This window comes from Theropithecus gelada, chromosome 5 (assembly GCF_003255815.1).
Source record: "Theropithecus gelada isolate Dixy chromosome 5, Tgel_1.0, whole genome shotgun sequence".
NCBI lineage: Eukaryota > Metazoa > Chordata > Mammalia > Primates > Cercopithecidae > Theropithecus > Theropithecus gelada.
The window spans coordinates 100,519,316-100,544,342 of NC_037672.1; the positions used below are offsets into that span (position 1 = coordinate 100,519,316).

At 36.5% G+C, this 25,027-nt stretch overlaps 1 protein-coding gene and 1 pseudogene across 3 annotated transcripts in view; one reads left to right on the plus strand and one right to left on the minus strand.

The window, feature by feature from the left end:
- SLC9B2 (solute carrier family 9 member B2) overlaps nt 1-25,027 on the minus strand; it is a 58,326-nt gene that overhangs the window by 10,218 nt on the left and 23,081 nt on the right. For all 3 annotated transcript variants that reach the window (XM_025384945.1, XM_025384946.1, XM_025384947.1), the window contains 6 exons: nt 19,006-19,148; nt 17,674-17,801; nt 16,146-16,321; nt 14,039-14,145; nt 12,451-12,600; nt 2,107-2,215 (listed from right to left, as the gene is read on the minus strand). In XM_025384945.1, coding sequence (XP_025240730.1) covers nt 2,107-2,215; nt 12,451-12,600; nt 14,039-14,145; nt 16,146-16,321; nt 17,674-17,801; nt 19,006-19,148 — 813 coding nt within the window. The remainder of the gene's footprint in view (nt 1-2,106; nt 2,216-12,450; nt 12,601-14,038; nt 14,146-16,145; nt 16,322-17,673; nt 17,802-19,005; nt 19,149-25,027) is intronic.
- On the plus strand, nt 15,495-15,618 carry LOC112625663 (annotated as a pseudogene).

Sequence of the window (25,027 nt, forward strand, 5' to 3'; positions counted from 1 at the left end):
CCATGTAGTCCTGTAGAACTCTGTTGATAAAGACAAGTTCATCATCATTTGCCAAACAAGGGATTGTGACTAGTGCTGCTGCATGCTACTGGACCTAAGAATGGTACAGCTAAGATGACTCCTGAGTATTAGCGTGATTTTTTAAAAAAGTAACATTTGTTGAGTGTTTACTCTGTGCTAAGTGCTGTACTAAGCTTTAAATGTATTATTTTACTTAGTCCTTACAACCTGTGGGATAAGTATTATTTTATAGTTGAAAAAACCAGAAACTCAGAAAGGATAAGTACTTTTCTCAAATTCAAAGGGTTGATAAAACATCAGATAGACATAGCGGGAGGATCCGTTGTAAATCTGCCAGATGGCTTTTTTATGGGAAAGTTCCGTGGTTCTTTGTTGAAAGGTATTTCTTCAAGGTTGGAACGTATTCAAAAATATCTGTAGCCTGAAGTACAAGATAAAGAGTTGATACCATTCCCAGAAGGAAACATTGAAAGTTTGAGAAGAGGATGAGAAGGAAGTTTTACTTGAGTTTGAAGTTTAACAGGACATACAAGTGGTGCTGTCCAATCAACAACTGGATATATTGATTTAGAGATAAATAGTTTGGAATTATACAGTTTACAGTTGATGTCACTAGTATAGATAAGGTTAGAGAAGTGATATAGAGCCAGAGGCACAGAAGGCCTTGGAAAGAACTTTGATAAAGGGCAGCGTTTAAGCTACATGTGGTGTAAGGAAAGGCTCAAACAGCACTGGGAAATAAGAAGTTTAAGAACTTAATATAAAGAAGTGTTAGAGGGTCAAAAGCAGCAAATGCTGCTGAGAGATCAAGTAAAGCAAAGACTGGATTTAGCAATATTACCTTGGTGAGAGCTTGGCAGGTTGTGTGATAGGCAGAAGCTGCGCTAAAATGTATAGAAGGAAATGGGAACTGAAGTGGAAAGGGGAATGTAGTGACCTGTTTTGAAAAGTCTGAAAAGAAGATCAGAGAGGTAGCATGGTAGAGATGGGGGAAAGTGAAATAGAGAAATTATATATATATATATTTATATATATATAAGTTTACCATATTATTGTAATACACATTATTTTAATTGTAGTAAAAAACACACAACATTCACCATCTTAATGATTTTTATGTGTATAGTTAGTATCATTAAGTATATTCACATTATTATGCAACCAATCTCCAGAATTTTTTTATCTTGCAGAATTTAAACACTATACCCATTAAACAACAACTATCCATTTCCCTCTACTCCCAGCCCCTGGCAAGTACCATTTATGAGTTTGACTACTCTGGATACCTCATGTAAGTGGAATCATACAGGGTTAGTCTTTTTGTGACTGGCTTATTTCACTTAGCATAATGTTCTCAAGGTTCATCCATGTTGCAGCATGTGTCAGAAGAGAAGCATTTTTTTTTAAAGGTAAGAGAGATTGGAGACTAAATTCTGAAGAGAAGAAAATTGTGACATGGATATTTACGATGTATGAGAAAAGGAAAGAATCCATACAGAAGATTTGGAAGGAGGTAGCCAGAGATGGGATTCCTAGTATGGATGGAAGAATACTGTGATGGAAGGAAAGGAGGAAATAATGAGTACATGTATGCAAATTAATTTTTAAGTGCAGTGTTTTGAATCAAGAGAGTTTTAATATGATGGCTTTTGAATGTATGAATAAATAAAATAATTAATGAACAACCAGGCATTTCTATCCCATGGGTACAAACTATAGAACTAAATAGTTGTCTTTAAAATTCTCACTCTTGTTCAGGACAAGGCTAGATGAATATTCTTACCCTTGGAAAAAGAATTGTAAGGCCTGAATTTTCTGGGTAGTGGTCAGCGGTGTCACTTTTATATACAAGGAACAATATTAAATGTGTAAAATATACTGTCTTAGATGAACAAGCATTATTTTCTAACCAACTACTCTAAAAAACTTAGATCATAATTAACTTTTTATATAATTTTGACAATAGGAACCACTGTACACATACCAACTGGAGATATTTCAACTGAATATATAAAGTAGATTTTATTGGTAAGTAGGTTGACCAAAAAAGGTGAATTTTTACAAAATACACTTTTAAATTCTTACCTACAGTTTCTGGTCTGAGAGACGCAATAGATACCTCTGCTCCAATTAGTCCAAAAAGAAGGGGTTGAAAAATGTCCCAGGCAACTGCAATTATCTTTTCAACCTCTGCCTAAAAGAACAACAAAACACACACAGATTTTTATTATGTGAAGTTACAAATGCAAAGAATTTTATTAATTTGAGGTTTGAATTATTTGGCCTGAGATAAGCTTTATTTCTGTGCCATCTATAACTAAAAGGTTAGCTAGAACAGAGCAAAAAAATTGCAGGAAGATCTTTCTAATACAGTTAAGATACATTAGGTGTTTTGGCATACTAAATATTAGTTTGTACATGGATGTTAATAAAAAGATTCTTATAATCTTATGAGGACTCCTACTTCTGAATACATCGTGTGTGTGTGTGCATGTGTGTATACATATTGTAATATATAGTAGTGTTTTGTAGTTTAAAATTTTATGTCACCTTTCCTTCAACAATATGATTCACAGAGCTTGCAATATTGGTACATATATGTAGATATGCCCCTATTACTGCTGCATAGTAATCTACAGTATGGAAGTACCATAGTTTATTCAATCATTTCTTTATTGACAGATCTTTAAATTGTTTCCAGCTTTATCTGTACAAAAAAATACTGTTTAAGATTATCTCAAATCATGCACAAGAGTAAAATCCAGGTTTACTAAAGTGATTATCAGTGCAATTTATCACTTTATTACCCATTATCTCCAATTCCTCTTTCACTGTTGCTCCACAGAATATGCAGCTGGACCTTTAAAATATTTTTCCTTTGCCAGGTAGCACCATGTTAAACTTTGTCAGTAGAGTGTGCTAAAGAGATATTGCATGCTGAAGGTGCTTTTCTTCCTGGTTTCTATGGCTCTTCCTAGCAAGATCTTATAGCATGTACTGGTGGCTTTAGCTCTAGGTTCCTGCATCCCAGGTGGCTTTTCCAGTATCAGGGTCCTACAGTTCATGCAGCCAGCAGCACCTAGTGGCCATTAGGTTCCCTAGCATACTCCTGGGGCAGTTTCATAGCAGATTCTCTTGATCAAGATACTTCCCCATGCACCCTAGGGGATGGATCTCCTGCAAATTGGGAAGGTAGATTTTCAGCAAATTCTGCAAGCACAGCACCACAGCGACTTCTCTAGGCTCTGACAAAGTCTGGATCTCAGCCCTGCAGGCAGGAATGAGGAGGGGACAGGCTTAAGGGGATGATCTATTATAGCCATAGGCATAGCTATTCCTATATTCTTTAAGGATGTCTTCACATCTTACTAGCCAATATCTTGTTACTCGAATCCCTGGTTTGGTTAATAATCAGCTTTCCCTATTCCAGTTACTATGTGATTTCTCTTTCCTCATGGGACTCTAATTGATACAAGAACTAACTTTGTAACACATAATGGGAAACACTGTAGGAAAACAGTGACACAACTGACTAGAGTAAAATTAAAATGTGTTGTGGAGAAAGAAGACATAAACCAAAAAAGTGCAAACTAGAAGAAAATATCTGTACCATGTATAACAGAATAAGAAACATTAGCCAATCAATAAAAAAAGACATAGACCGTAATAGAAAAATGGGCAATGAACCCAGAGACAACATCATTATACTGAATAGGTAAAAGGGGGAAGCATTCCTTTTGAGAACCAGAATAAGACAAGGATGCCCACTTTCACCACTCCTGTTTAACCGGAGTACTGGAAGTCCTAGCAAGAGCAATCAGGCAAGAGAAAGAAATAAAAGGCATCCAATTAGGAAGAAAGGAAGTCAAACTATTTCTCTTCACAGATTATACTATACCCAGAAATACTATATCAAGAATAATATAGAGATGCTATACCTAGAAAACTTCACAGTCTCTGACCAGAGGCTTCTAGATCTTATAAACAACTTCAGCAAAGTTTTAGGATAAAAAAAATCAATGCACAAAAATCAGTATTTGTATACACCAATAACATACAAGCTGAGAGCCAAATCAAGAACGTGATCTCATTCACAATCACCACAAGAAGAACAAACTATCTAGGAATACAGCTAACCAGGGAGGTAAAATATCTCTGCAATGAGAATTACAAAACACGGCCGAAAGAAATCAGAAACGACACAAATGGAAAAACATACCATGCTCATGGATAGGAAGAATCAATATTGTTAAAATGGTCATATTGTCCAAGGCTATTTACCTATTCAATGATATTCCCATCAAACAACCAATGACATTTTTCACAGAATTAGAAACAAAAATTCTAAAATTCATTTGGAATCAAAAAAGAGCACGAATAGCCAAGGCAATACTAAGCAAAAAGAGTAAATCCAGGGACATCACACTACCCAACTTCAAACTATACCACAAGGCTACAGTAACTAAAACAGATGGTACTAGTACAAAAACGGACACATAGACCAATAGAACAGGCTAGATAATCCAGAAACAAAACTGCACACTTACAACCATGTGATCTTTGATAAAGCTGACAAAAACAAGCAACTGGTAAAGGACCCCCTATTCAATAAAATGTGCTGGGATAACTGGCTAACCATATGCAGAAGATTGATGCTGGACCCCTTCCTTACACCGTATATAAAAATCAATTTAAGATGAATGAAAGACTTAAGTGTAAAACCGAAAACTACAAAGCCCCTAGAAGATCCAGGAAATACCATTTTGGACACTGGCCCAGGCAAAGACTTCAAGATGAAGACTCCAAAAGCAATTGTGACAAAATAAAAAATGACAAATGGGACCTTATTAAACTAAAGAGCTCTGCACAACAGAAGATACTACCCATGGAGTAAACAGATAACCTTTAGAACAGGAGAAAATATCTGCAAACCATGCATCTGACAACGGTCTAATGTCCAGAATGTTTAAGAAACTCAAACAAATCAACAAGCAAAAAACAACTCCATTAAAAAATGGGCAAAGCACATGAACAGACACTTCTCAAAAGGAGACATACATATAGCAAACAAGCATATAAAAATGCTCAACATCACTAATCACTGGGGAAATGCAAATCAAAACCGAAATGAGACACCATCTCTCATCAGTCAGGATGGCTATTATTTTTTTTAATATTTAAAATTAACCACAATATCTGAGCTTGTGGAAGTAAACTGGGTGACCAAATGTCAAAGGAAACATAACTGTACATCTTTTGATACTTTTTAATTTTTTGCAAAATTTATTTCAAATTCAGGGACACATGTGCAGGTTTGTTACATAGGTAAACTTGTGTCATGGGAATCTGTTGTACAGATTATTTCATCATTCCGGTATTAAGCCTATTAGTTATATTTTTCCTGATCCTATTCCTCCCACCCTCCACCCTACAATATGCCCCAGTGTGTGTTGCTCTCCTCTACATGTTCATGTGTTCTCATCATTTAGCTCCCACTTATAAGTGAAAACGTGGTATTTGGTTTTCTGTTTCTGTGTTAGTTTGCTAAGGATAACGGCCAGCCACTCCATCTATGTCCCTGAAAAGGACATGATCTTCTTTTTCATGGCTGCATAGTATTCGATGGGGTATATATACCACATTTTCTTTATTCAATGTATCATTAATGGGCATTTATGTTGATTTCATGTCTTTGCTATTGTGAATAGTGTTGCAATGAACATACTCATGCTTGTGTGGTTATAATAGAATGATTTATATTCCTTTGGGTATATACTCCGTAATAAGATTGCTGAGTCAAATGCATTTCTGTCTTTGGGTGTTTGAGGAATCACCACACTGTCTTCCACAATGGTTGAATTAATTTACACTTCCACCAACAGAATGGCTATTATTAAGTAAAAAAATAACAGATGATGGTGAGGTTGTGGAGAAAAGGGAATGCTGATACACTGCTAGTGGGAATGTAAGTTAGTTCAGCCAGTGTGGAAAGCAGTCTGGAGATTTCTCAAATAAACAGAACGACCATTTGACACAGCCATTCCATTATTGGTTATATACCCAAAGGAACAGAAATCATCCTACCATTAAGACACATGCACGTGTATGTTCATTAAAGTGCTATTCACAATAGCAAAGACATGGAATCAACCTACATGCCCATCAACAGTAGACAGATAAATAAAATGTGGTACAGATACATCATTGAATACTATGCAGATATAAAAAATGAAAAAAGCTGGAGGCATCACACTACTTGAATTCAAACTATACTACAAGGCTACAGTAACTAAAACAGTAATGGTACTGGTACTAAGACAGACACATGGATCAAAAGAACAGGCTAGAGAATCCAGAAATAAAGCTGCACCCTTACAATCATCTGATATGTCACAAAGCCAACAAGAACAAGCAATGTGGCAAGGACTCATATACACTATGTACATATATACCATGGAATACCATGCAGTCATAAAGAAGCAATGAAATCATGTCCTTTGCAGTGACATCGATGGAGCTGGAGGCCATAATCCTAAGCTAATTAATGCAGGAACAGAAAATCAAATACCACGGTTATCACTTATAAGTTGGAGCTAAACAATGAGTCCAGAGGGACACAAAGAAGGGCCTGATAAACACTAGGGCCTATTTTAAAGTGCAGGGTGGCAGGAGGGTGAGGATTGAAAAAGTACCTATCAAATAGTATGCTGATTGCCTGGGTGACAAAATTATCTGTACTCCAAGCCCTTGCAACACACCATTTATCCATGTAACAAACCTGCACATGTACCCCTTGAAACTAAAATAAAAGCCGAAAAAAAAAAAAAAAGAAAAATGGGCAAAACATATGCACAACTAATTCACAGAAGAAGAGCTACAAATAGTCACAAAATCTAAGACACTAAAACTGAGTAATCATGAAACACAAATTAAATTGATATGCCTTTTTTATTTTTTTCAAGGGGGAACACCACGTTGGAAAAATACTAAAACGTTTTAATAATGAAAAGTATTCATTGACTTTGTAAGGAAACTCACCACTTGACAGGACAGCAAATTGATAATGCTTTTTTGGAGGGCAATTGAGCAGTACCTGTTATACTGCCTAAGAATTTACATAGAACAGATTTTCTCATAACTAAAAAGAAGCTATATTTTTGGACGACATTTCAATGCTTATAATTACACAATTTAAGGATCTGCAATATATACACCAGGTCCTCAAATAATGTCGTTTCTTTCAACATTGTTTCTCTCCAATAATGAGAAAAAAAAATCAATTCTTCATGTTCTCCCCATATCTGAAAGCATTTTCTGTAATTTGGTTTCCTCCTAAATCCCAAAGATGTTCTCATTAGGTGAACTCATGTGTCTACATGGTCCCTATCTGAATGAGTGTGGGTGTGTGTGAATGCACCCTGTGATGGGACGGCATCCTGTGTAGGGTTGGTGCCTGCCTTGTGCCCTGAGCCTCTGGGATAGGCTCAGGCCTATTATCTTACTTGTTTTTATTAACCTTTCTGAAATGTATGTGTAGATCACAATTATTTCAATGTTTAATATTCACAGTGTTTTGCTTTTTATTCAGAAGTTTGGTGATGTTTTTGTGACCAGAAATATGCCTTAGGAACTTAGCTCTTGTTTATATCAATTGGCCTATGGTAAAATTGGTTTTGTTATTTGTCCTTTCACTTCAAGTTGCAGCTTCTGAGAACCTACTGACAGTGCTAAAATGAGGACTTACTATTAATATATTCAGCAGTTTGTCATATCAACCTTCTTTGTCAACAATATTGCTACAGCACTGTAGAACTGACAAGTGTGTCATTTTCATTTTCTCACATAATAGTTACAGCAATTTTTTAGATGATTATTGTATTCACTTTAGAGTTGAGAAAACTATTTGAGAAGGCAAATGACTTGCTTGGGATTATACAGCTAGAAAGTCGTAGAACTGGGATTGGTATCCCAATCTCCATATTTTAAATCTTATGCTCTTAGTATGATATCATGCTGTTCTGGAGGTAACTATAAAAATAATAAGAGTTATTATTTACTGAATGTATTCTATAAGCACTTTTCTTAATCATAGAAATCTTAAACCTTGTATAGGTTATTTTACCTAATCCTCCAGTCAGTGAAGTTGTTTGTCATCATCACTGGGAAGTTAGATAACTTGTACATGGTCAGACACACCTAGTAAAAGCTGTAGAGTTGAGATTGGCCTGAGGAGTCGGAGCTCTTGGCCCTATGCTATCCTTTAGAATAAGGTAAGAAAAGGAATCCAAACTCAGAACTTTGGTTTGGTTCCTACAGGAATAAGAACTTTCCTGAGTACTAAATTAGAAAAGATATGGAGAGTGCCTGCCACATGACAGAGTCAATAAACATTACTTTTCCTTCCTTTCTTTGAGGAACCATTTTGATATATTCAAATGGTGTATTCTTTTTTTCTTTTTTCTTTTTTCTTTTTTTTTTTTGAGATGGAGGCTTGGTCTGTCACCCAGGCTGGAGTGCAATGGCACGATCTCGGCTCACTGTAACCTCCGCCTGCCAGGTTCAAGCAATTCTCTGCCTCAGTCACCTGAGTAGCTGGGACTACAGGCGCATACCACCATGCCTGGCTAATTTTTTGTATTTTTAGTAGAGATGGGGTTTCACTATGTTGGCCAAGCTGGTCTCGAGTTCCTGATCTCATGATCCGCCTGCCTCAGTCTCCCCAAGTGCTGGGATTACAGGTGTGAGCCACCGCATCCAGCCTCAAATGGTATATTCTTATCCTGGCTCTGCCACTTACTTTTTGTCCTCTGGTCAAATATTTTTGACCTTCACAATACACTTAGTATTTGTAAGCCTTGGTATCCTGATTTTAAAAGTTGCTGTAATATTTACCTTTCAAGATTATTGTTAAGAATAAATAACATACATTTCACTAACAAAGAGCTCTTCAAAAAAATTAAAACTATTATAAGAGACTGATAGATCTGACTACATTAAAATGTAAAATATCCAAGTGTTAAAAGTGAACAATATAAAAAGGTACAAAGATTACTTAGACTTTTGTTGCTAGGACTAATCGTTTAACAGAAGTCCTCGAATATGTTTCATACACTCAGAATAGTAATGAAAGTAGAAGGACTAAAAAGATTGCTGTATCAAATTATTTTTTATTTCTAAAGTGCAGACAAAGGCCACAATTTATGTTTTGATTATAACACTTTAGTTGAATATCAGACATGGGCTTATATATTGCAAAACACAGAAAAACACAGAAAAGTTACAACGTATCTTCTTGTGGGTTTTTCATAATGTCAAAACTAAAATGAATTTGCCTATAAAGAAAATGGAGTCATTGAATATGCTTTGTATAAAAGATAAGCCCAGAGTAATGAAGACTGTGTCATCACTTATATAGATGTGTGTATTGGGGGTGTATCTTACAGATGGACAATCAACACACATTATGCTTTGGAAGATAATGAACAAAAGACCTATCAAAGAAAAAGAAAAAAAATACAAGTGGCTAAATATGTGAAAAACTGTTCAATTTCACTGTTAAAGAAACACAAAATAAACAAGATGCAACTTTTTACCTATTAGTGTGGCTAAAGATTAAAAGGAATAATTTTCTTTTTTTTTTTGAGACGGAGTCACGCTCTGTCGCCCAGGCTGGAGTGCCGTGGCCAGATCTCGGCTCACTGCAAGCTCCGCCTCCCAGGTTCACGCCATTCTCGTGCCTCAGCCTCCCGAGTAGCTGGGACTACAGGCGCCCGCCACTTCGCCTGGCTAGTTTTTTTTGTATTTTTTAGTAGAGACCGGGTGTCACCGTGTTAGCCAGGAGGTCTTGATCTCCTGACCTCATGATCCGCCTGTCTCGGCCTCCCAAAGTGCTGGGATTACAGGCGTGAGCCACCGCGCCTGGCCTAAAAGTAATAATATTTTAAGCCAGTGGTTCACAGTGTAGTCCCTAGACTGGCAGCATCAGTCTCATCTGGAAATTAATTAGAAGTACAAATTCTCAAGCTCCACCACGGTCTAAAATCAGAAATTTGCAGTAGGGCCCAGAACTCTAATTTAACAATCCTTCTAGGTAATTCTGCTAAAGTTTGAGAAAACTATTCTAAAGTGAAGTTGTAATGAGCCAGGTACTTCATATTTTACTGGAAGAAAAGTAAATGGATAGAATTCTAGAAAGCAGTTTGGTAATATGTGTCAAAAATCTCAAAATGTTCATATTATTTGACCCCCAAATTTTACTGTGAGGAATATTCCTTAAGGAAGTGATCAGTTTCTGATCATTTCAGCACAATTTAAAGTAGCAGAGATTGGAAATAACCTTATAACTATATATAAAGGAATGGGCTAAAAAAAAAAAAAAAAAAACAACTATGGTGCATCCATGTGTGTAGATAAAGAGATTCACATAGGAGAGTTACTAGAGGTAAATATTTTAAAAAATGTTAATAGTTATCTTTCTGGTTGTGGGGTTACATTGATATTCTATGTAGCAGGGCTACAGGAAATGTAAACAAAGGGAACAATGGTTTGGTTTATAAGAATCATTTCTAGATAACCACATTACAGTTTCTCTGAATACAGTGTAATTGGAAGTGATTAAAGTTTCCCTTTCCTTCCTTTTTCTTTCTGTGCTCTTATCCAGTGCTCACTTGCTGGAGGTATCAGTCTCTCCTTGATTTCCCTGTTGCTAAAACTACTTTTTTATGCTCTGTTTCAATGATATTGCTCCTTCTCATTGTTTACTCTTTTTATCCTATCATTTATGAATTTAGAAACTAAATTTTAAACTGTAAAATTTAGAATTATGTTTTAATACACATGGTGTTACTCAAACAGATGTCAAAATATAAAATTGTGTCATGTACAATAATGCTACAGTTGTACTACAGCATAGTATAAGTCACCTTGGAGTCAAATAAATCTGAGCCTAAATCTCAGTGCCATTTTCTAATTTTGTGACCTTGGACATATTATTTAAGTCTTTCTACTTTATAGCTTCTATAAAGTAGAAATCATAATACTTTTTCAAAGGTATTTTTGTGAAAATAAATGACCACATCCACTTAGTGCCTCATACAGAGCCACACAGAGTAGCAATAAAAATTTATTAATTCCTTTTTATCTTTTTACCCATGACAATATAATATAATGAGTTGCTTTCAATTTGCAAAGATTTTTAAAGAGGTGGTGACAGAAAGCATTTCTGTTACACTGTTATGAGAATGAATGTTATTTACCCAAAATGAATGTTATCTATGGAAGATCCCCACAGAGATCCACTTAATTGAGTTATGATTATATATCTCATTTCAAAATTTATAACGTTTCCATATTTTTCATATGGCATTATTTTAATTATTTAAGTTTAATTATTTTGAACAGCTGTCTTCAGGCTTTATAAGATTATCTCAGAATGATACAGCTGCATTTATTTTAGGTCACCAACATCTTTGTTAAGCAGAATAGCATACAATCCTATCAGGCTGAAATCTACAAAAATGCATCTGGAAATTAAAATAAATAAATGACAATCAGTGAATTTCCATAATACATATAAACGAAATGAACATTCTTAATCTTGAAAATCAGTATGAAAAACCAAAGCAACCTTATAAAAATGGCAAAGGCTTTTGAACAAACTGGGTAGTAATCATATGAAAACATGATTAGCATTGCCCATAAAGAAATGAAAATCAGAATAATAATGAGATATATTTTTAATTCATATCAGCAAATATCTCAAAGACTTATACTCAGATCAGAAAAACAGATCCTCTCACATAATATTGGTAAAAATATAAATTGGTACAGTCTTTTAAAAGGTCAAATTGACATTATCAAAAGAATAAATATGAGTCCTCTTTCCTAGAGCAATCTTATTTCTAGAAATTTACTGTATAAACTAAAATATATACTATATTTTGTTGATTTTAAGATACATATTTTTATATTTTAACATTTCTGAAATTAGAATGTTATGTTATAGTTTAATTGGCACTATTTTTTTTCTTTCTTGATGGCATATGAAATAATTGTGTTTTTTACAATTGACAGACTCAGAGTTTATGAAATATGGTATGTAAGGATATATTATTGAAGCACTGTTTATCTTGGCAGAAAACTAGAAACAACGTAAATATCTATAAAATGCAATACTCTGTAGCCATTACAAAGAATAAGGAAGGCATTACAGTAGTATGACCATGATATATTTTAAGTAAAGGCATCAAGTTATAGATTAATGTGTAAGGAGAAAAAAAAGATGAACATTGGGTGTACATTTGCATATGCATATAATACAGCTTTTATAATGAAATATTTTATTAATTTGATACTAAGAAAGTATCTGGAAAGTAAACTTAATCTCATTAGAAAAGAGTCATGAGCAGAAAAACTTAAAATTAAATTCACCTTTTCGCTGGTCCATCCCATGCCTGCAAGGAAAGCCATGACCAACGTGCACAGTCCTCCTGATCCAGGGAAACCAAAATGCACACTGCTGAACACAGCTAGCACAGACAACCCCAGCACAAGGAATGTTCTCTTACACACAAGTTTGTCCTTTAGGAGAAAAAAATTCATTTGCTCCATTATTTCAAATCCCTGATTTTTAACGATTGATTTTTTTCCATATCTAGGATTTAGAAAGAAAATAAAAATTAAAATGTCTATATAAATAGACAAAACAAGTGCACTACATAACATTTACTTTCTTTTCTTCAACAAAAGCAGAGTTAGCACACTGCAAAGGTGAACTCTTCTTTCAGGAACACCAGTTCTTTTCCTCTGCAGTTATCAATGCAGAATTTAACAGGACTTAATGAAGTAGCAGAAAAAAAAGTACATGAGCTTTGGAGCTGGACAGACCAAGGTTAAACTTATATCTTTTATACATTGTTGGCGTATGTAGTGGTCACATTACTTAACCTCTCCAAGCTTTGTTTCCTGAAAGCATTTACATCATAGAATTTGTGTGAAGGTTAAATATATATCTCTATTATTTTCAGGTTCTATGTTTACTGTTTTAAATTTGACACCCCCTTGGTTTTTCTTTCTAAATCTTTGAAAACCAGGAAGCTTTAAGAGGTTCTAGACTGACAGTAGTTTTTGTTGCTGTTGTTTTAAAGTCTAAGAATTGTGTACCTTTTTCCCTTTACTTTTCCCTGTCCAGGCTTTTAAACTTCTTGATCACTTTAGAAAGTAGGTCTTTAAAAGTACTTGACTTGGCAAAGGCATGCAAGCTCTGAAGGTGAATTACCTGAGTTCATTCCCAGTTCCACTGCTTTCTAGCTATGTGACTTTGTTCAAGTCACTTATCCTGCCTAAGCCTCAATGTCCTTATCAGTAAAATGGTCATAGTAATAGAAATCTCTTTATGAACTATTTTGTGGGTTGTACTAGAGCAGTGCTTTCCAACAGAATGTTTAGTGATGAAGGAAATGTTCTGTATCTGCTATAGTCACGTGTAGCTAGTGGCTACTGTACTGAACAAAGTGGCACTAGATGATGACTGATTTATGTATGTGTGTATGCATGTATGTATTAGATATGGGCTCTTGCTGTGTTGCCAGACTGGACTCAAACTCCCAGAGGGATCCTTTTGCCTCAGCCTCCTGAGTAGCTGGGACTACTAGGCCTGGCTAGAATCTAAGGTATTTTGATACTAAAAAAGGGTACAAAAAAACTACTACACATCTGGGTTTAGTTGAGTATTATGAACATTTAAAAAACTTGCATATCCTATTACTTTGGAACTGATATTTGTTTTACAGTGAAATTTGAAATGTACAGAATATAAAATAGAAACCCATTACAGGACTGCATTAAAATCTTCCGTATTGAGCCCACTTCATAAATCTCATGGATGGCACTAAGCAATTTTAAAATGAGGGACCACTTGCACAAACATGCCCTTCGCATCTGTCTTTGAAGGAAGTGTTCTAGAATGTTTTCCCAATGATATTTAAGAGCACAACTTTCCCACATATTATTTTTTCACCTGGTCACGGCTTGGAAAGTACTGAATGAAAAATCCAAGAACAGATCCAGTTGCCACACCAATTACCACCTCCAAAACTCCTCTGAGGACGTTAAAGACAGTGGAGCCTGAAAAATACATTTAAAAAAACTTAAGAGCTCTAAATCCAACAAATACAAGTTTTATTCCACAATCATCAACATAAAGTCTCTAATTACAAAGAAGAAAAATTTTAAAGACAGTTTCTGCTTTCCATATTCTTAAACATGTAAGTAGAACCTACATTTTCCCCCATAGCATATAGGATTTAGGAAACCAATTAAAAAAAATTTTTTGTTAGCACATTGTGCAGAAAATTATATTAAAGCTTCTCCACACATTAAGCTCTTCTTCACAGACTGTCCTAAGAAAAAATTTACTAACTAGTTTCTGTGGTCTCTTGTTATTATGGCAATCATCCTTCTTATCTAAATAAAATTACCTCTGAAGTAAGGATAGCTTTCTACCAGGTAATGCTATGACTGTTAAAAGCATCTAGCTGTGATAGTAGCATTATGCTTAAGCTATTGTGGTAATAATTTACTATGAATGTGTAGAAAGTAGCTAATTAGCTTTAGTCTCTGGTATATTGAGGTGTTAAAAAAAATGTCTTGGGCCCCACCCCTAAAAATCTGATTCAGTAAGTCTGGCAGGGCTCAGATCCAAAAGGTCTAAGGACCACACTTAGTTGGTGAGGTGGGGGGAGGCGGGGGCGGGGAGAGGAAACACAGCAGAGTCAACTAGGAAGGTTCTTTGAGCTGTAGCTTATGAAAACCTGACTGCCTCTGTCCTTTCTCCTCCCACCACCATGATCTAATGCAAACTCTGTTGCTCTAAAGCTGTGGTTCCTAATCCAAGCTGCACTGGTTTCCACTCCCAAAGGTTCTGATTTAATTGGTCTAAGATAGGACCTACATAAGAGTATTTTTAAAAACCGCCCAGGTAATTCTAGTGTGATGCTAAGGCTGAGAAAAATTGTTTTAAAAGTGTATACCAGGAAAGCGGTAAGAACATAAATTTGGATATGTGTAGTAGCATTAAAAATAGGAGTATGAGTTTGACTTAATAGGTAACAGAGCATCCGCATCCTCAAGGGTTCTTGAACAAGAAAGAAATGTAATGAAAACAATGTTTTGAGAAAATCAATTTACCAGGGAATGAATGGAAGGCAGGCTCCAGAGCAATGAGAAAGGGTGGGATTCTAGGTAACAGGCATAAATCATACACAATCATAGAATGGGAAGATAACTGTAGGGAGATAACAAGAATGTATAACCTGCCAAGAAGATGTGTTCCCACTACAGAATCTGAAGCTAAACTTAGATTACAATTATGCTTTGTCAATCATATAATGTTGCAAATTTTATTTCCCAATTTTGAACATAAGATTAAGAAATGAACTTAAATTTGTGCTGTACCACAGGATAATAAGTGTTGAACTGCTTTTGGCCTTTTGGCTAAGATCAAGTGTAGTATCCGTTCACATCAGTTTAATATAGGTGTTGAACAACAGTGGGAGAAAAAATAACTTAAGTTCCTCTTTTATTATACTTGAAACAAAATGCCTCAATTTCAGACACTTACTAAATATTAATAGGATATCCATTAAAATCATTGCTGTTATTACCATAAAAAGCTGAAGAGGAGAGAAGAGAAATTGTACTTATTTTAAAGGCATGCTGTTCCTTTCACTTGGACTGCTCTCTGTCATTTGTGCTCCTCGAAAAACCTACTCATCTTTTGTGTGAAGTCTCCACACATCTTTTGTGTGAAGCCTGAACGTTCCTGGATCACTTCAAGCAGAAACTGTTCTTTAAATTTTTCTACCTTGTACCCCCGCCCCCCCACCTTGCCCCTGCCCCCCGTACTGCACCTACTGCATGCTACTTGAGCAGTCTCTATCTAGAGGGAGGAAGAGAGTAAAGATAGCTAGCGTCTGGCCCCTCCTTAGGTGCAGAACTCTTAGTGTTCTTTTGCCTATTTTTAATTTGCCTTAATCAATTATCAAGCAAATATGTCATGCTTATAACATTTTAACCTACGTCTCTAGAGTGCAAGAGTAAAGCCTGTTGTGAACTGATTAGGTTACCTGTGGAAAAGGCTATGCCCAAGCATGTGTTGAAGCCAGTGATGGCCAGAATGTCATCAAAGCTGCCAGCTGCCATAAGCAAGGTTGGGACACCCTTCTCAACACCATAGCCTCCTCCCTGCAGAAGGAGCATTGAAGGCACCACGACAGCTGGAGATACAGCACCTAAAACAAAACTAGGCAGACAGCACTTTAAATATTTATGATAACATCTTACTTATTACTATTTTGAAATTATAATACCCTCCATTTTTTTATGGGTTATACTTTGGACAACTATAGTCTTTCAAATGGCAGAGAAGCATGAATCCAGAAAAACATGTATGTGTAAAACTTCTACAGAACACTGTTTTTAAAAATGTAGCCATAGACAACCTGCTTCAGACTACATAGGTTGCCTAAAAATATATACTTACTAGTGGTATAGAAGGCCTAATGAGGGTAGGCCCCAGGATGCTGGCTTTTTTTAAACAAAAAATTCATGTTATGAGGTTTGAAAAGCAATGCATGGACTTTCTGATTTGGAACCCAGTGATGCTGGGCCTTCTATCAGGGCTTGCTATGTCAAATAAGGCAACATATTAGAAGAAAACGATATGACAGTCACATTGATACCAGTAACCACAGCAGTGGTAACAGCTGAAAGCATTTTACAGTACTTACTATGTACCAAATAACATTTTGAGGACTTTACACGTATTGGCTAATTTAATCCTCACAACAACCCTATAAGATAGATGCAATCTATTTTAATTTTATAATTGAGGAAACTGAGGCACAGAGAGATTAAATACTTGTTAAAGATCACACACTGGAAAATCACAAGGCTGGGATTTGAATCCAGAGAGGAGAGTTCCAGAGTCTTAACCATGAGGAGAATTTCTTACTTCTTGCCTACTTATTAGCACTAAATTCTTACTAAGTCCTTTCTTATTTATTTACTTTGTGTGGCTCTTAACCGTTGGAAGAACTGACAGTGGAAGGAAGAGATGGCAGAACTGCCAAGTCATAATTGTCTGATGACAGGAGGAAAACAATAGTAGCTGTTGATCACTGCTGCTGTGTTTTTTATCCTTTGTGCAGACTTTAGGTGGAATCCGGTATCTCTTTTAACAGGCATTGAATCAGGTGTAGGCAAAAGACCACGATTTCTTCAACAGTTTGAATAGTAGGAGCTAACTATACGAGTTAGCGCCTACTAACATATAAACTTCTGGCCCCTCCTTAGGTGCAGAACTCTTAGTGTTCTTTTGCCTATTTTTAATTTGCCTTAATCAATTATCAAGCAAATATGTCATGCTTATAACATTTTAACCTATGTCTCTAGAGTGTAAGAGTAAAGCCTGTTGTGAACTGATTAGGTTACCTGTGGAAAATTCTGAAGTTAGAATATTTAGATTATGCTGTAACATCTATGTTGCATTTTCTGATATCTATAAGAAAATTCTATTATGCATTCTCTTGTATGGAATCAGAGAAAGCCCTAAATGTCCCTACATATTTTCCATGACAAAGAAACAATCATTACCCCAGTATAAATCCCCATTGCCATGGTAAACCCAGCAGGTAATGGGCCAGAAGAGCAGATGTACACGCCTCCACAATACAGGGACCCATGGACAGTCTTACACAAACGCCCTTTAACTTCTTCAGGGCCTGAAACAGAAAAGCAGACATCCTAATATAATCCTCTGAAGATGTGTAGAGAAGATGACCTTCAACGCTTTCTCTTCAGTATATGGGCAATGTCTGGGTCATCATGAGTTTTCAAGGTAATGAGTTGTATTTAACAAACATTTTAGTACTCCAAGTGTTTACAGACAGCTTATTTAGTCCTCACTGCAACCTTTTAAGATAGGTAATACTATTATCCCCATTTTTTTAGATGTCCTCATCTGAAAAGACACAGGCTAAAGTCATCCGCCCAAGATCATGAAACTGGTGAGTGATGGGGTCAGGTTTGAACCCAGGCAGGCTGCTTTCAGCATCTGTGTTCATAATCTCTAGCTAATTTCACATTATTTTTATTTATAATCTGTGGTTCCAGAATGAGACTAAAGTGAAGAGCCTAATACCCCAAGAAAATTCATTCCTGTACTAAAAAACACACATGAAAAAAAAAAGCATTAGAAAGGCATACTTGAGACTCATTCTATATATTAGGCAGTTTCCTGAGCTAGTATAGTTAGCCCTGAACACTTGCATAGGGCTTCGCAAACCAAAAATATGTTATTTTCTCCACTATGAGCATTATTTATAACCATGGTCTATATCTATGTCAGAGAAAAGTGGGGCCTTTATTCTTGGTGCTGGCCCCATAGACAGACTCTACCTTTCCCCAAGAAAGAGAATGAGATTGGCCAGGCGCAGTGGCTCACGCCTGTAATCCCAGCATTTTGGGAGGTGGAGGCAGGCGGATCACCTGAGGTCAGGAGTTCGAGACCAGCCTGGCCAACGTGGCAAAACCCCATCTCTACTAAAAATACAAAAATTAGCCGGATGTGGTAGTGCATGTCTGTAATCCCACCTGTTTGGGAGGCTGAGGCAGGAGAATCACTTGAACCTGGGAGGCAGAGGTTGCAGTGAGCTGAGATTAAGCCACTGTACTCCAGCCTGGGTGATGGAGTGAGACTCCGTCTCAAAAAAAAAAAGGAAGAAAATGAGACCATCTTTTGAGTTATTGCAAAGCACAAGGTCCTACTTGCAAAACAATCCTCCATGAAATAAATTCTATTCTATTCTCAAGAATGTCATGCAAAGTGTCCACATCCATTTCCTAATGCTTAGCGATTCTATTAGATACTTGAAGTATTGAAGAAACAAAATTCCTATTTAATAATGAGAAATTTACACATCATACCTTTGAATCCAGACCAAGGCCAGCACGAACCAGGATGATAGACAGGGCTATGCTTCTCAAAGAGGAAGACCACTTGTGCTTGATCTGTACATTATCGTTGACGACTGGGATATTTCTGATGAGAAACCCTGCAAGCAGCATGCCTTGAATGAAGAAATCAAACATGTCTAGTTAGTTTTCAAATACAGAAAATATTTTTAGTTAACTTTAATTTTATAGAGACTACTATATAATCCCAGGAACCACTTCACTCATGCTTAGAAGAAATGAAGTTAAACTTTTAGTTTAACTTGGAAGAAATTAAGTTAAGCTTTTAATTAAAAAATTAGTATAATTAAAGCAGCTAAGAAAATAATGTGCACATAAAAAGATAATTTATAATAATTAATATTCCTAAAATAACTGAACTTAAAAGGGAGACAAGATGCAGCATTTGGATAGAGAGTATGATCAAATTCTACATATAAAATGTTTTAACACAATGCCAGCTCAGTCAGTCCTTTGGGTGCAAACAGCAAACAGTCCCTGAAATTATTTGCTATGTCAGATTACTTGAAATATCAATAAATACCTATATGGATTCTATTTTACCTTCAGATTAGATAATTTCATAAGAGACACATAATCTACTTTGCGAAGGTTTTAGATGTCAATTATGATGAAATGAACATTGCCCTGTCATGTCAGCCGGTGACTCTTCTTTCACTCAGTCATTCAACTCTACTGAATGCCTTCAGTAGTTTAGACGCTAGAGTATGCATCACGCATATAATAATGAACTACTTTTCAACAAGCTTTCAGCCTCTAGGGAACAAGACAAACGGACAATACCAATTTTATGAAAGCATGAGGGGGATGTTACATGAGCTGAGGCAGGAAGGGGGATTTAGAGAAGGGGAAAGAGGATGAAGAAATGGCTGGGGGAGTTGAGAAGTTTCTGGAAAAGACAGTAGTTTATTCAAAGGTAAAAGAAAAAGTGACTCATTCTGGAAACTGCAAGAAGTTGAGTGTAACTGACAAAGCTGGGTAGTGAGTGAGGGAATTCTGCCTTCATTGATATCACATGCCCACACAAAGGGAAAGGTTTCTGTGAGAGACTGTGAGCCTCTTCCCTCCATGCTTCTCCAGCAGTGCCCTCTTCTCACCTCATCCCTATAAGCAACATACTTCAAACAACTAAATAAATTTACTGAAGTTAGGATATTTTGTGATGCAAGATGGGAGAAGAGAGACAACCTGCTGCACATGAAAGCATCACTCCAGGTGTCTCTCATCACTGCCATTTATCTACGGGAAAGGCTCTAAGTTCTGAATGCTGTGGCGATGGTCTTTCTGGAATGTTTATTGGGCAACAGTATCAACAGGCTTGGCTTTTGGAAGAAGTAATGATGAGTTATATATGCACATGGTAAAATTAAGACATTGCTGACAAAAATGTAAAGTGACAAGTATATATTGTACCCCAGCTGCAACTTTCCATCTTCATTCCTGAACGGTTTTCACTGTTGAGGATCTTCTGTGCCCTTCCAGAAAGTTTCTGTACCTATTCAAGCATATTTCTGTGTGTATAAGCTCTTTTGTGCTGGACACAAATAGGACACTGATACCCTGCTGTACGGCTTGGGTTTTTTCCCATTTAATAATATATCCTGGACATTTTCCCACTGAAGCACATATATATTTGCTTTATTCCCTTTTAATAGCTGGAATAGTATCTCACTGTTTGGAAGTTCCATAATTTTGGACCACTAATAATAGATTTTAAGAAATTTTTCAGGTTTCTCATTATAAACAGTGCTGAAATGAGCACAATTCATATGTCAAGTATTTAAGTGCCTGCTACATGCTAGCCCTGTATGAGATCCTAGTAACAAAGAGGTGAGCTAGACCAGCAGTCCCCAGCCTTTTTGGCACCAGGGACCGGTGTCGTGGAAGACGGTTTTTCCATGGATGGCAGGGGGAATGGTTTCGGGATGAAGCTTCCCACCTCAGATCATCAGGCATTAATTAGATTCTCATAAGGAGCACACAACCTAGATTCCTTGCATGTGCAGTTTCCAACAGAACTCATGCTCCTATGAGAATCTAATGTCGCTGCTGATCTGACAGGAGGCAGAGCTCAGGCAGTAATGATTGCTCACCTCCTGCCATGGTCCGGGGCTTGGGGACCCCTGAGCTAGACTAATGTGGTCCTTGTCCATATGGAGCTTATATATTTGTAAGTTTGCATTAACTATATTCATATTATAATTCCTAGCAGTGGAAATGTTAGGCCCTATGGTATAGGTGTATATAATTTTTATACATATTGATGATTTACCAGCCAAAAATACTGCACTAATGCTTACATTCCATTATCATGACAATAGCTCTTTAATGAAATTTAAAATATGTGTCCAAACCACTCCTAAATTAATTATGGCATTCAATGACCTGAAATAAAATGGAGTATCCTAAGAAGAACTCAAAACTACGTTAAGAGGTTTTTTGTTTTGGGGGATATGAGGGGGCATTTTTTTTTTTTTTTTTTTTTTTTTTGAGACAGGGTCTTGACACATTGCCCAGGTTGGTCTCAAACTCCTGGGCTCAAGCAATTCACCCACCTTAGACTCCCAAGATGCTGGGATTACAGGTATGAGCCACTGCTCTCTCTTGGCCTGAGAGAGCACTTTTCATTCCTGAAATGAATGTGAGAACAGCTTCCCTGGGACACTGTTTCCTTTGCTAGTGGTTTGGTTGATGTAATGTGACCACCTGATTTTGATTTGGCACGTGTCCCCACTCGTGCCTGTAGGGCCTCCCTTGATCATGGAGGAAAGAACGTCTTCCTGGATATAAGAGTGCTGTTCTCTTAAAATTTTGCATTATGAAAATTATCAACATATGGCTAATCTCATTTCATCTACTCCCAAGTTTATTTTTTTATAATTTGTGTTATGGAAATGTTTTCAATAATGATTTGCCTTCTCTTCCAAAGGGAAGCCATTTTCAAATTCATTTCAGGAATCAAAAATGCTCACTCATACTCGCGTCCCTGGCAATCACTTCAGTTAAACTCTTAAAAATATAACAGGCAACCATCACATATATTTTGTCTTAATAAGTTTCCTTTATGGATTCAGATAATGCTTCAGCTTTGGATACTGGCCTTAATATAATAAGAAGCAGTAAACTTTCTTCCTCTATGCAAGTATACAACTATAAAAAAGAATGTTGAAATATGTATGTAATTTTTGAGAATGATTTCAGTTACCTTAGGAGATTTCATTTTATCACAAATCCCAATACTTTCCATCTTTTTGCAACATGGTATATTTTGTTTTTGCAATAGGCATGGAGTGAAAAAAAGACAAATGGGCGTAATGGGCATTTTCATGTGTCTAGAACAACAGTCTTCAACATAGGTTGTATATTAGAATCATCTGGAGGGCTTTTTAAAACTTCTGATGTCCAGGCCATACCATATTCCATTTCAATTAATTCAGAATCTCTGGGGTAAGATCTAGGCATCAGCTTTAATTTATTTTTTTTATATTTTTATTTTTTGAGAAGGAGTCTCGCTCTGTTGCCAGGCTGGAGTGCAGTGGCGCAATTTCAGCTCACTGCAACCTCTGCCTTCTGGGTTCAAGCGATTCTCCTGCCTCAGCCCCTTGAGTAGCTGGGGCTACAGGTGTATGCCAACCATGCCTGGCTAATTTTTTTGTATTTTTAGTAGAGACGGGGTTTCACCATGTTGGGCAGGATAGTCTTGATCTCCTGACCTTATGATCCACCTGCCTCGACCTCTCAAAGCATCAGCTTTTTAAAGACAGGTGATTCCTGGCCTGGCATGGTGGCTCACACCTGTAATCCCAGCACTTTAGGAGGCCAAGATACGAGAATTGCTTGAGCCCAGGAGTTCAAGACCTGCTGAGCAACAAAGTGAGACCCCATCTCTACAAAAACCAAAACGGTGTAGCAGTGAGACCCCATCTCTACAAAAACCAAAACGGTGTAGGGGCATGTGCCTGTAGTCCCAGCTACTGGGCAGGCTGAGGCACGAAGATTGTTTGGGCCCAGGAGGTTGAGGATGCAGTGAGCCATGATTGTGCAACTGTGCTCCACCCTGGGCAAATGAGACCCTGCCTCAAAAACAAAACAGAACAAAACAACGAATGAGAGATTCTTATGAGCAGCCAAGTTCTAGAATGAATGATCTTGCTACATAAAATGTGATCTTAGAGCTTAGAAATGCAGAATCTCAGGCCATGAAGACCTACTTAATTAGAATTTGTATTTTAACAAATTCCAAGGTCATCCTCTGTACAGTGAAGTTTGAGAGTCACTAATTTTGATACAAGGGTCAGCAAAAATGTTCTGTAAAGGGCCAATGAATATCTTAGGCTTTCTGTTAGAACTTCACAACTCTGCCAGTATAATGCAAAGCAGACATAGACAATATGCAAACAAATATACGTGAGTGGGCTCCAATTAATATTAATTTATAAAGAGAAGTAGTCTGCCAACCCTTTATCCTAGCATATAGGCATACTTAGAAACAATTCATTTTAACAATAATTCAATTAATAACATTAGAGAACAAAAAGCACCTATGAGAAATAATATGAATTAAGTGGAATACCTTTAGTTTTACCTAAAATTAGAAATACATTGAGAAATGGGGCATAGTAAGAGATAAATAATTCTACTTCTTTTTATATTTAACTTTAACTACTGACCACAAGTTCAAAAGCAGATAACTTTGGTGTATGTTAGCGAATCCTGATTGTTCTTACTCATACAGCTAACAGGAAAAAAAAAAAAAATGTTCAGGAAATGTGTGCAAATATATATGCAAGTATGAAAGGTAGGTTGTTTTTTACTAAAACTGGGCGATTAATAAATCTGTTAGAAATGAACACAAAATGCCTCTGTGGTAAACAAATTTTATAATGCAGAATTCTTTGAAGACACATTAAAGGTATCACATCTAGTTTTAAGACTAATTTGTATATGTGTCTTGTTTGGGCAGTTCTCATTGCCTCTGGAAGAGTATTTTCAGCTATGTCTTTAAGAATCATGGTATTTTATTTCATTTTTATATTTTTTGAGATGGAGTCTCACTCTTGTCACCCAGGCTAGAGTGTAGTGGCACGATCTCGGCTCACTGCAACCTCCACCTCCCAGGTTTAAGTGATTCTCCTGCCTCAGCCTCCCAAGTAGCTGAGGTTACAGGCACCCGCCACCACGCCAAGCTAATTTTTTAAAATTTTAATAGAGATGGAGTTTCACCATGTTGGCTAGGCTGGTCTTGAACTCCTGACCTCAGGTGATCTGCCCGCTTTGGCCTCCCAAAGTGCTGGGATTACAGGCATAAGCCATCATGCTCGGCCAATATTATATGTTAAATATACCCTCTGGTGTGCTGGTAAATGCTTAACAAGTGGCTTGCCAAAAAAGTATGCATTTTATATAGGCACATACATTATTAAATTTTACTGATATAAAGGATGTGCAGCACACACTTTACAAATATACAGCCATCTTCACTGTAAATTCTATATAGCCAATTTATTCTCACAGAATGTTTTCACTGCTGTTTGTCAAAATTCTGTGTCCATAACAAAGTATGGCTGTAGTTCTACCAAGATTTGACAGAATCAGACTACAAATAAATGGTTGCATACTATCTGATTCAGCAAAGAAGTCACATATCATGCATGAGCAAGTGCAGTGTCACCGTGAATGCTAGTTGATATTTTTGCTTATATTAATGAATAAGATGAAAATGAAACAATAAAAATACATGTCAGAACTTCACTCTGTCAATGACATAAGTGACTTATACTTTGACAAACCTTGATTTGTAGCATTTCCTGATTTTTTATTGTTGTTGTTGTTACAGATACTTCTACCATGGCCGATTTTAAGCTACAACATGATGTCACTGTAACTGGAGTTGGGAAGAGGTGGCAGTGGTACACCATTATGTAGTATTTCCATAATCTCAAGAGCATAGGTGAGGGGAGATAGAGTAAAACAT